A 12,523-nucleotide genomic window follows, 5' to 3' on the forward strand; every position below is an offset into this window, starting at 1 on the left:
CTTCAAACTGTGCATGGTTGTGCTCTGAACTGGATATGGAAAAAGATCCTGTGTTTTTTTGCAGGCTGGGCTTAAAGCATCACCACCCACAACTGATCAACAGCAGTGCTGGGACAGTAAAGCTCGAGGAGGATGAGGGGAGAGGAGAGCAGGAACCTCATACATTAGATCTGCCAACGGGGGCAATAATGTGAAAACACGAAATACTTGTGCTGCAAGGCAGTGGCTAAACAGCGGTCCTAGCCGTGTTTTCCATGCGTGAAACGTGACTCTTACCCTTACAGGGCCAGTTCTGGAGTTAACCTGAAGTACGTAAATCACAGCATGATTCAGAAAAGGGGCCTTGCTTATGGATAACTTACCACACAATTAAACTGTCCTCCAAGCATAACAGGAGCTGGAAAATACAAAAACAAAGAAGCGTTCCAAGGCAGGGCAGCAGCAGCGATGCCAGCGGCATGAAGTACAGCGGGTACAGCAACACACGTTCCCAAAGTAACTGTTTGGCCATGGAAGTGGTCAAAGGCAGGCGGATTCCCACCAGTGCGGTTCGGGGGACTGCCAAGATAGCAATAAATTAACATTTCAGTTACTTCATAATTAGAGGGATAGATAAAAAGAGCCAAAAAAAAAAAAAAAGAAAGAGGGGAAAAATGTGAAATTGCTGGGTTTGAAGTTGGCTTGTGTGGGAAAAGGCAGTTCCCTCAGAAAAGTGCAGATAAACAGATGGAATGTGAAGGCAGTTAATAGCAAAAGAAACACCTTTGTAGTTGTTTTCAGTGATCCTATTTTAAGTTACTGAGTTTTAGCATTTCCCCCTGCTCTGGAGCCGAAATAACTTCTTTGGGTGCTATGATGTCACTGTAGCAGATCAAAACCAAGAAGGGACAAAAGGAACCATCTTTTGTTCCTTTTTTTTTTCGAGATTTAATCCAATTTTCAGAAATATACCGCAAGTCTGAATATACCATTCGGAATCCCTAGCAAAAGCAGTAACTCCTCCCTGGGGAAGGGAGTGAGCATTAGTAAAAAATGCTAAGAAATAAAGTCATAAAAACTTTCTTCCATATGTCCAAGGAAAGAATCAAAAGCCTTTGCACTTAAAAATGTTGATGCACAGTCAACTTGTATTCAGCTGCTTTTTTAAAACCTTTTTGCAAGTTTAAATGCTGGACGAGGCTCTACAACACCCGTGACTTCTAGCAATCCTCTGGCTTTAGTAGGACTGCATGCCCCTAAGTGCTTACAGGCTGCACTGAGTAACTTGTGAAGCGCATTTTGAATCGCTGTGTGTTCACTTTCAGCCAGTTCACACGTGGACAATTTTCTTCACGGCTGCCTTTCCTCTGGCTGGTGTTTAATGTCGTCTTTAGTCTGATGAGCTAAATCAGGAAGGTCTGACTTACTGCCAGGCGAGCTCCTGCATGTGGCCTCCAAATGGAGGTTTCTCACCTTTGAGGGAAGTGCGACTCGGTGGCAAACATGGCCAAGGCCGCAGTACCCAGACGAGCGATGGCTGCTGCTGTTCTTTCCTGCAACAACCAGGCCAGTTAACGCAGCAGCTTTACGTTTGCTCCTGTGCTGCCAGCAAGCACTAAAAACAAGGAAAAGTACGTTTTTTCTGTCAAGCAAGGGTAGCCCAGAATATGCCTTCACGTAATTCACAGTCAACTTCCCGGAGAGTTGGTCAGGAGGGGCTAGGGAGCGGGTTACGTGGAACAGCTACCTAGGGGATTCGTCCTACTTCAGGGGAGCGGCTGGGGCTGAGGCGCAGCTGCCCGTGCGGGTGGAGGGACGGCGATATGGATAGAGATCGCGGCCGGGCAGCCCCGAGCGCCTCACGGGCACGGCTGAGGCGGGAGAGCGGCGAAGAACCGCCATTTCCTCTCGCCGTGGCGGCGGGAGCGGCGCGCGCCGGGCGGCCCCGGGAGGAGGGGCCGCGCCGCCTCAGTGCGGCGGCCATGGCGGGCTTCGTGCGGGAGCTGGAGCGGCGGGGCGGGCCGGCGTTGCGGCTGGAGCAGCGGGCGGCGGGCGGCGTGGGCTGCGTGGTGTGGGACGCCGCGTTGGTGCTGGCGAAGTTCCTGGAGACCGGCGCTTGTCCCCTCGCCCGCCGCGACGTTCTCGAGCTGGGCGCCGGCACCGGTGCCGTCGGCATCATGGCGGCTACGCTGGGGTGAGCGGCGCCGTTCAGGGGCTGCGGGCGGCCGGGACCGCTCCGCTCCGGTCCTCGCCTGCCCGGGCGAGGGCGAAGCGGGGACAGCGCCGGCTGCCGGGAAGGAGCGGGTCCCTACTGCCTGTTTCTCCACCTCTTATCCCGCTTTATTGTATAATCTACGCGAAATCGTCTAAATTCTCGCAAAATGCGTATTGTGTGCCAGGGGCCGGGGGCTGGTGCCGGGGGGACTTGGGCCGTAACCCCGTGTGTGTTACAGGGCCAACGTGACGGTCACCGACCTTGAGGAGCTGCAGGAGCTGTTGATGGTTAATATAGAGAACAACAAACATCTGGTCACAGGGTCAGTCCGAGCCAAGGTACTGAAATGGTTTGTATGATCCTTTAATGTTTCTGTTCGACTCTAACGGGGCTTCTGCTCTGGCTTTGTTAAATTGCCAAATAGACTTGAAAACACTGCTGTAAAAGGGAAGCGCAACATAAGAACGTAGCAGTTAACTTTATGCTCGGTCCTTTAGCAGTATGTGTTGTATTATTACTGAAGCTTGTTTTCATCTTTTTTTTTTTTTTTGCTTCTTTTCAGGGGTGAAGATGTTGCAGAATTTCAGCCTCCCCCCGATTATATACTAATGGCCGATTGCATTTACTATGAGGAGGTAAATGAGGACTTTGTAAAACCCCTATAGAAAGCTTCCTTGGGAAGGGTGTGGGTTCAGTGTGAGAAGTTCAAATAAATATTGTGCTTGCATCTGGGTCCCCATGGTTTAGAGGAATACGTAGAACAAGACTGGAAAAGGCATTTTTAACAGATTCAAGGCCATTTGAGATTCAATCGGAGACTTTTTTTATGGTTAAAAAACCCTCAAACTTAATATTTGTGCCTCCCCCCCCTTTTTTTTTTTACATTGGGAATGAAGTGTGAAGCAAAACATTGTGAACTGTTTAATGCGTTGGTAAATTAAATTTAACAGTGCCACATCTACACTGTTTGGGTTCTCCTCACGCTTCCCTTGGCAAGGCAAAAGGAGAAATCGTGCTCCAGCTAAGTGGTTGCTGTAGTCTGTGCCATCTCCTCAGCTGGAGCTCTCTAGGATGTGCACAGAGAGCTAACAGAAGTTGCAAGAAAAGGGAAATGACCTGAAGAACCCCGTGTCCCAGTGCCCTTTCAGTGGTCTTAACCAGCCCCTGGAATTGGCTCCGTGCACGTTGGTCCTGTTTCCATACGTAGTGGTCTGGATCTGAGCCATGTTCCCGGAATGGCTGAGAAAACTCTCACTTTTGAAACGTGTCAAGAATTAGTCGTTGTTGTGTGCCTCAAGGAAATGCCCACTCAGCAGTGTGGGATGTTTTTGGCTTTGATGCTAGTTCAGTTTTCTTGGTCAGTCTGTGAAACTCTTCTCCTATGCAGCCTCCCTTTCTCCTCTGTTTTCCAGCTTGCCCCCATGTTCCTTTTGTCCCAGTTAAAGTACTAAAAATAACTCCCTGAAAAGCAAAACTGGAAGGTTCTCTCTTGGGTGAAGACTTTCTCTAGTTAGAGGGTAGCGTACCAGTAAAACGAACTTGAAATCTAAGTGGGAAATACTTAACCTCTTTTGGGCAGTCATTAGAACCGTTACTGAAGACGCTGAAAGACCTTACTGGCCCTAATACGTGCATCTTGTGCTGTTACGAACAGAGGACTATGGGAAAGAATCCTGAAATTGAGAGAAAATACTTTGAGGTAAGTGTTTTTAACCTGTGCTTTTTGAACAATAGGAAAATAGCTTGGATACAGGAGGTCGTTGTATTGGATCAGCTGAACATCAATGGCAGTTGCTACACGTACAAATTCAGGTTGACTGCACAAAGTAGAGTTTGTAGCAGGAGAAGCACGTTTGTCTTTAGATGGGGCAGAAAACTTCAAGAGTCACCATCCAATTTACGTCCAACTTACCAGTAGAGACTTTCTGGATACTTACTGAGCTTTCCTTCCCTCAGAAGGTCGAACTAACCTTTCTTGCCTTACTAATCTTAACTGTATTGATGCTTTTGATCCAGGCAGCAGACCTGCATAGGTTGTTAAACCTGTGCAGGTAAAGAAAAGGAACACAGGTAACAGCTGAATCCCTCCAAAGGTTGCGGGGATGACGCTCAGTGCAGGATTTAACTCTGCACCTGTGAAGTCTGCTGAAAAGCAGCCCTTGTGCAGGAGTACTGGATTATAAGTAATAATGATACTACAAAAAAGAGGAAGGGCAAGAATTTCAGGGCGATTTGTACGTGTTAATAAAAGCACCTCTTTGATAATCAGCCGTGCCTCAAACTCTTGTGGGGACCTGACTGTGAGGAGGGTTGCTGTAATTGAGATCAGCTCTGATGAGGTGCTGTTCCCACAATAAACACAATAGATGTAGGTGTTTCTGGATTATTTCTGCTTGCTTCTCATTTATTTCCTTCCTTAGCTTGCCAGGGTTCGGCTAAGTTAATGTTCTGAGCACCTTGCAGAGTCGATGCTGGGTTTTTTTTTTTAGCCTTTCCCCCCCCCCCCAGTTGAGAAGGTTGGCAGATGGAGGCAGGTGCTGTGGTTTGGCTTAGCACTTTGGAGACTGGAGGAAGCAAAATGTTTTATCACGAGCTTTTAGATTTTTCTTCAACGTTGCAAGGTGTCTGTAGCTTTGAATTGGCACTGGAGTAGTTAAAACGAGGGTAAATGTGCTGTACAGGGGGAAAAATAGCTTGCACGTTTGTAGAAGCCTTTAGTGGAATGGTCTGAGCATGGTGGTTCCGGCCTCCTAAGGCTTCCTGCCCTCATGCAGTATATTGTGGGACCTTTTTAACTGAACATGCTTAGTTCCAAAGGGCAGTCAGGGTCATTTGAATTGTTTTGTGTGTTCTCTGATAACCAGCTGCTTCAGATGGACTTTGAGCTGGAAAAAATTCCCCTGGATGAGCATGATGAGGAGTATCGCAGCGAAGACATTCATATCGTGAATATCCGCAGGAAACAAACGGTAGGTTAATTTAACTGGCGCAGCGAACGCTGCCAGGAATTCACAGAACTGCTGTTTCCTTGGCATAGTGTGAGCGTTCCTGGGGTGAAGCTCTAAACTGGGTGTGAAACGCCATTAGGGACCCTGTGAAACTGCAGAGCAGAACCGTGCGTGTACAAAGGAGCTCCTTTCTCCTGAAACCCAGCGCTCTGCCAGGTGCCAGCCTTTGTCTTCAGCAGGGACCGTCTTTGAGCTGCACGCTGACTTCCTCTTCCGCTTGCACACTGTGGTGCGGTGGGATCTCAACACTGGAGTTTTGAGGCACCAAAGTAATAAAAATAACACGCCCGCTGCTGCTTTTAGTGCTGTGTGCTCTGCTGTACAGCCCTCTCCCCAAAACCAGTCTCTAGAGATGGGACTTAGCACCTGTCCGCGTTGGTTAGATCATTTTTTTTTTTGGTTAATTGATGGAGCAGACAGTTATGCATGAAAAAAGTCTTTTGCATATTGTGCTGACACAACATGCGGGCCCAGTGCTTCAACAAAAATGGCTCACTTAAAAATCCGTACTATTTTTTTTTAATCTCTTCACAGAATTTTCCATCGTGAGATCTTTGACCACAGTATCTGTCCTCTGGCAGCTGGTAGAGCTCTGGAGAAGAGGGCGAGGGTATAGAATAACACCACAAAGGGACTGTCTCCAGTGTGGTTGGTGACTCATCTACAGAAAACGGCTTCTCGATGGTGGACTTGGCCTGAGGCACCAGAAGAAGTGGGCTCGTTAGACTAGATCCGCTGATAGCGCCTTCCAAGAGGGCAGATGTGAGCTGTTGGTGTTTGCAGGCTGAGGCAGAGGAAGGCAGAAAACGGAACCGGAGCTTCACCCAGCGCAGCGCTGGGTGCGCGTTCTGGTTACCTCCGCCGGGCAGCCGCTTGTTAGAGCAGCGGGCGGCTTGCCGAGTGCTCGCGGAAGCAGATCCGAGGACACCGCACCGAAGCCTCTGTGAGGAGAAGACTGCGAGCGGGCTCAATCGCACAGCCCCAGATAACCAGTCAATAAAACTTCTGCACTTGAGATGGGTCTCGGATAGTGGGGTTTTGTTTTTTTTTTCTTTTTTCAGCTTGTGGTTTCTGTGTCGTTCCTGCCTTGCAGAGGTCCTGGGAGTCTCATTCCAGGAGCAGGGGCTGTCGTGGTGATAGGTACCGCACAGATGCGGCACGCAGATGGTCCCTGTGCCTGTGCGAAATTCTTCTTCCTTTTGATTTCACCTGCGCTTTTCTGGTGTAAGGATCTGCAGCCTTAAAGCTTGACACCTTCAGATGATTCTGGTGAGCAGGTTCGTCGTTGCTGTTGGTGTTCCTCACCAAGCTGCCTCTTGTTGTTGCGCAGCGATGGCTTTGAGATTTAATTTCAAAGGGAAATCTCACTTCTGCTCTGTAGTGTCTGCTTGCGCCGTCCCGCAGCCCCGTGAAAGTAGGTCTGCTGCGACAGAGGTGCTGCTCAATGTGAGTTATAACGGCCCATTGCAGTTCCTCATTCATGCTGCACACAGCACGAGTAGTCCCTACTTCAGAAACCTGAGTATTTCAGCTAAATCTGCTGGGTTTTCTCAAAACCTCCGCTGTTGGTTTTGGGGGAGCCTTGTTAGCGGGCATCCAGGCGCTTTCTGGACCTGCCCTGAGCTTGGGCTCCCTTTATCTCCAGTAAGAGCGTTCCTTGCAAACTTCACACTCCATAAAACGCTGTCCTGGCTTGCAAAGCGCAACAGCGATGATTAGCGAACGCACGGCAAAGCGAGAATGCAATTTGTTGTAACCGCACGCGTTATTTGTTAACTTGTTATGAAAAGAGCTCCTTAATTAACCGGTGGCCTGCAGGAAGATATTTACTGGCGCGTTTACGCCAGCATGACTTCCCTCGTGGAAACTCTTGTTCCAGAAGAGTTGTCCGAAGGTGCGCTGTAAGGATAGTGCCAGAGCTGCGCCGTTTTCTGGTAGCACCTCCCTGCAGATGCAGCCTCTTTGCTGACCGCAGATCCCCGGGGAGGGGAGAGCTGCTCGGCTCGGAGCTGTGCCGAAATCCCAGCGGCGGCGGGGACGATGTGCCAGAGCACGAACCGGGTGGCGTCCCACCGGGGCAGCTCAGCACCCTGCTCGGGGCCGGGTGCTGAGGGTGGCTGGTGGTGGTGCAGGGCGGGGAGCGGCGTTTGCCAGGGGTTTGGTGCTGATAATTGTATTTTATCTACGGGGTGCGCGATTTCAGCGCTTCCTTTTATATATGGGCTCAGGTCTCTTGGTCAGAAGAAAAAAGGGAAGAAGTCGTGCTTTTCTCTTCCCCGCGCGCAGCCGCTGGCTGCTCCTCCGTGCCCTCACCTTCATGCCTGTAACGCTGAAGTTGTGAGCGTCGTCGGACGAAAGGGACCTTGGGGGGGGGGGAGGCTGGGTCCCGTCACCCCCCGCGCCATCTCCCCGTCGGCGGCTGCACCCGCTGCGAGGGGGGGGGGATGTAAAACCCAACCGCTTCTGCTGCCGCTGCTCGGTCTCTGTGAAGAGGAAACCGCTGCTAACCAGGGCAGCGGGGAGACGGGGGTCATGTGCGTGGTGGCTGCCGCCTCTCTGCGTCTTGTCCCTGGAGCCGCCAGATGAAACGGCTGCTTTTTTTGGGGGGAAAAAAAAGGCTTTTGGAAAGGGGGCCGGGATCCTCCTGCCGGCGCTGAGCTCTGCGGTGGCTGTAGGGCCGGTGGCTGCCATGGCGCGGGGATGACTGCTCTTAACCAGGAGCAGGCATGGGGCCTCATGGAAAATGGGGTGCGAAGGTCCTGCTTCTTGCTGGCCTCTCCATTCCCTCACCCATCCCGTTTGTCCCCGTTGGCTTTTTGTCCCGGCCCTGTCCCCTTGGGGACACAAGGAGGCATGTGTCGGCGCTGCTCCCGTAAACATGGGGGCTCTTCGAGGGGATTCGGCTGTGGTGCCTGGCAGTGCCCGTGCGCGGCTTTACCGGTGTCGGGCTCTGCCCGGCCCCTGGGGCACAGCAGGCGCTCCTGAGAACAACTCCCATCCCTGCCAACACCGTACCGGCCCAAATCTGCCCCAGCGCTCTCCGCATGGGAGAGCTCATCTTTCCCTTGGCTCCGACGGGCGCGCAGCCACCTCTGAGCTGGCTGCTGCGGAAGCCGACAGCACCAAAGCCGCGGTGTCCAAGCTGGGTACCCATCCTCTGCATCATCTTGCCAAAATTTGATTATACCCTCGCAAGAGAGAGCTGCAAACCTCCCTGCGCCGCAGCTCTGGGAGCCGGTTCGGTGCTGCCGGTCACAGGCGGGGACATTTGGGAGACCGGGGCGTTTGCTGAACGTCACGCTTGAAGAATGGATAATTTTCTGGAATAATTTCAACACCGGCTCGAACGATGGGAAATGCGCTGTGTGGGTTGTGGGTGCGGAGGTCACGGGTGATTTCCACGGGAGAGCCGCGACGCTCGTGTGCCGGGGTGGCATCGCCTTGCGCTCGGGTCAGACCGCAGACTCGATGGGTGGCTCGTTCCTGCCCCGTCCCTCCAGTGGCACCCGCGTCTTGGTGACACCGATGACGGTGCCGTCGTCCTGTTGTCCCGCTGGGACTTTGCCGGGCTGCTTACTCTTTGCTATGACAACTGGTGTAGCTTTTCACTTCCACTTAGATCAACGGCGAGCACGCCTGGATGAGGTCGGGGATGGAGCACAGTGTTTAATGCCCGCTCAGCACCAGCCGTGTAAATTGCTGATCGCTTCTTGTCGCGATATTAGTCATGACACAGCTCAGAAACCTGTGGGACCTCAGGAGATTCACCCTTGACGCTCCGTGATTTTTTTTTTTTTCTTTCCTAGGAAGAGCACGGAACACGGGGCACCTGCCACATAGTACACCGGTGTCCGGATCCAGCCATCCATGAGCGATTCCCGTGCATCCCCCGGCGCTGCTGCAGAACCCCCCGGGACTGCGTGGGGCCAGGACCTGCGCCCACGCATCCCACGGGGCTGGTGGCTTCACTTGGGAAAGTCTGTCCTCCGCAGCTGTGTAATCATTTTCTGTGGCATGTAATCCTGGACAAATGGATTGTCCTCTTAGAAAATGATACTTCTTGCCTGCGGCATTAAGAGGTAGTGTTAGAAAAGGCTTTTTATTACGGCGGATCTGCTCCTGCTCCCACCGACTGCAGTGGGTCCTCGGTAAATGGGCAAACCGCTCAGTTAAACTGTGTCTCTGGTTCATTTAGAGGGAGCAGACGCCCCCGAGCCTGCGGCTGATCGCTGCCGTTGTGCCATTTCCTGAGCCTCAGCCGAGGAGCTGCTGCAAACGGCACGGCAACGCCGTAACTCGCCCGCTCGGCGACGGGAGATTACGTACGGGGGCTCCCATCCCCAGCTGCGCTTGCCTTCCGCCTCGTGGGTCCCCGAGAGGTGGGCTGCACCCAGCTGAAGGAGAGAGACGACGAGCACAGGATCCCAGTTTGCACGTGCTCTGCCTGGGGGAAGAAAAAAAAAAAGCCAAAACTGTAGCAATTTTGTCTATTTTCTGCAAAAGGGCTGGGCAAGGCTCCCTGGGGACTGTGGCAGGCGTGGCACAGTGGGTGACGATGATGATGCCGGCAGGGAGGATGCAGGTAGCAACTGCCGGCCTCGTCAGCGGCATTTCAAACGCCAAGGCGTTTTGCCAGCCTGACCTGGGGGTGCTGGGTGGCCTGGGGACAGGGCTGCTCCTCAGTGGCAGTGGCCGCTGAGTGGTGCCGATGTGGCTCCTTGACCCGGCGCGCGCTGCGGGCACGGTCCCACGAGCGGGCGGGTGGGAGGGGAGGGTTTCATCGGCGCCGGCACGCTTTTGTGGCTGCCGGCCTGTGGGATGCAGGGAGAGGGATCGCAGCCTTCGCTTTCCCCCCTACCCCGCCTCCCGAAACGGCGTCGGTTCAATCTGCCGAGGGCTTGCTGCCCTGTCATCCCCGGGGCGGGGAAGCCATGGGACCTCCATCTCGTGGTCCAGCAATTATCTCCTTTCACATCCTGAAACAAAAAAAGAACGTTTATTTTCTGCTGCTGAGCAAACAGTGAGGTTTTTGCAACAAAGAGGCCAGCGAGTGCCTGCTCCTACGCTGGTGGGCAACCACAGCCGTGGCTTGCAGCCGTGAGTACGAGTGTTTGGGCGCTCCCAGCCCAGGGGAGTGAGCCGGGACCTCGGCAGGGTGATGGTGCAGGTGGTCCATGCTGGCGTCCAAGTTCAGTGGCCTCTTCTGAGGATCTCCTTCTCCTCCCAGCCACCGTCCCGTGGGAAGGGGAGGGAAGATGCCGATGAGCAGAGAAAGCGGCGGCTGCAATTCTGGCAAATGTTTTTTGGCCTTCGGAGACATTTCTGGAGGATGCTTCCCGCTGCCCCTTGAGATGGATGGCTGAGTGCACCCCAGGTTTGCCATGGGAGGTTTCTCCTATCGCTGCGAGCTGTGAGACCCGTGTGCCTGAGGCTGCATGGCCTGCAAACAGCACCTCCATCTTCATGCCTGTAATTAAGTGTGTGCCAATTATTTCTGCCCTCCTGAGCTCCTGTGTGGGATGTGGGGGCAGCCAAGGGCTTGTCGGGGTGACTTGGAACGGGTGGTGATACAGGGCTCCTGCTTTGGCTTGGTTATTTTTCTTATTCCTCTTGCACTTCTGGGTTTGCTTTGCTTTATTTTTTTCAAAAAAAAGGAAAAGGCTGCGTAAGGAAGACAGCAGTGGGCGGGAGGGAGGTGGGGATGCCTTGGGGAAGCAGCCGAGCTGGAGACGGCTCTTGCCGAGCTGGGATGTTGTCCCTGGTACCCTGCCAATGCCGGCTGGGAAGTGCGGGCATCCCCACGCCGGTGGCCGGTCCAGCTGCCGACAGGACGGGAAGGACGCGTGGCGTGACCCTCTCCACGCACGCCGCCATGAGTTCACCCGTTTCCTTCCTCTTGCCGCAACCAGGCGGGCAAAAGCCACGTTTCTTCCCGCTGCTTCTGCGCCCTGCCCCGGAGGAGGTGTTGCTCACGGTGATGCAGCGCTCAGCGGCCGTGAGGCCCCATCCCGCCACGTCCCCATCCCGCCACGTCCCCATCCCTGCTGAGCCCGCGCTTCCCATTGTGCCCAAAACCTCTGACTCATCCGTCTCGCGGCCGGCGGCCGGGGCCGAGCTGCTCTGCTCCGGTGCAATCCCCGGCGTGTGGCAGGGGCAGCCGCCGCCTCCCCGGCTCACCGGTGTTTCTGTTCCCTTCCGTGGTGGCAGGAATTGGCTGCTTCTCCTCCCGCTCTGACTGGCCTCCAAAGCCCGGCCCTCCTCTGGCTCTGCTTCAGCAGAATCCTGGCCCAAGGGCCTTGGTGCCGGGGGTTAATTCGCCTCTGGTTAGGACCTGTGCTGCCCCAAGGGGAAAACAAGTGCAGTCGTGTCCCTGATGGGGATGGACACGAGCCCCGGCTGGCTGGCTGCTCCCCAGCTCGCCGTATGCATCCTTGCCTGCGTGCTAGGACCAGTTTTCATGCCCAGAGTGATGCACGGACCCATTCCCAGTGCAGGCTCCGGGAATCAGGTCTGAAGCCGCGGATGAAGTTGTTAGTGATGGCTTTCTGCACGTGATTTGGCAGCAGCTGCACGTTTTGCTCCCCCTGCACAGGCTGGCAGCGCGGGCTCGACCCAGCCGATGTGCGGTGGCCTCTAAGGGCTGGTGAGGCCGTGCGGAGGCACGTTGTCCACACGTTCCCCATGAATTCCCAAGCTCCAGCCACCCTCGGTGAGTGCAGCATCCCGTAAGATGCCTTAAATAAAAATATAACCGAGAAATAACCCGGCACGCGCTGCGCTGAGCATCTCCCTGAAAGGAAAATCACGACTGCCGTGCCCGGTGGGGTGTCCTGGAGGGACTTCGGGCTCTACCTCCTTTTGATGCCACCTCATCCACCACTCCCAACCCGGGGCAGGGTACGAGCTCATGAGCAAGACGCCATCAGGCAGAGGTAAATCTGGCAGCCGGGCATGTAGCAGGGAGGAAGCAGTTCCGAAAAGCCATGTTTGGTGAAGCAGCACGTCCCTACACACCCGTGCCCTGGGGCTGCCACCACCTCCATCTTCTTTCCTGTGCTCCCAAAACCCTCCTCGTGGTGACATCCATGACGGAGAGCACGGCTCAGCTGTCCCTCCGGCTGCTGCTTCACCGTGCCAAGCGTGTTTAGGTGCTAAATCCAGCACGCCTGGTTTTTGGGCAGTGCATCACTTTTTTGGGCAGTGCAAAATTTTTTTTGGGGGGGGAGTGCATCACTTTTTTGGGATGTGCATCATTTTGGGGGGGAGCGCACCATTTTTGGGAGAGAAGCATGGGTTCAGGGGTTGCTTTCCTGCCTTGGCT

The 12,523-nt window shown here is 54.0% G+C and overlaps 1 protein-coding gene across 1 annotated transcript; it reads left to right on the top strand.

Annotated features, from left to right (window-relative positions):
• The first annotated feature begins 1,961 nt into the window (after positions 1-1,961).
• VCPKMT (valosin containing protein lysine methyltransferase) lies at positions 1,962-6,215 on the top strand. The gene is made up of 6 exons (XM_050898009.1): positions 1,962-2,173; positions 2,433-2,543; positions 2,757-2,829; positions 3,774-3,893; positions 5,059-5,163; positions 5,737-6,215. The coding sequence occupies exons 1-6, from the start codon at positions 1,962-1,964 to the stop codon at positions 5,749-5,751; spliced, it is 636 nt and encodes a 211-aa protein (XP_050753966.1). The 3' UTR covers positions 5,752-6,215.
• Positions 6,216-12,523: the final 6,308 nt, after the last annotated feature.

Source organism: Gymnogyps californianus, chromosome 5, assembly GCF_018139145.2.
Source record: "Gymnogyps californianus isolate 813 chromosome 5, ASM1813914v2, whole genome shotgun sequence".
Lineage (NCBI taxonomy): Eukaryota > Metazoa > Chordata > Aves > Accipitriformes > Cathartidae > Gymnogyps > Gymnogyps californianus.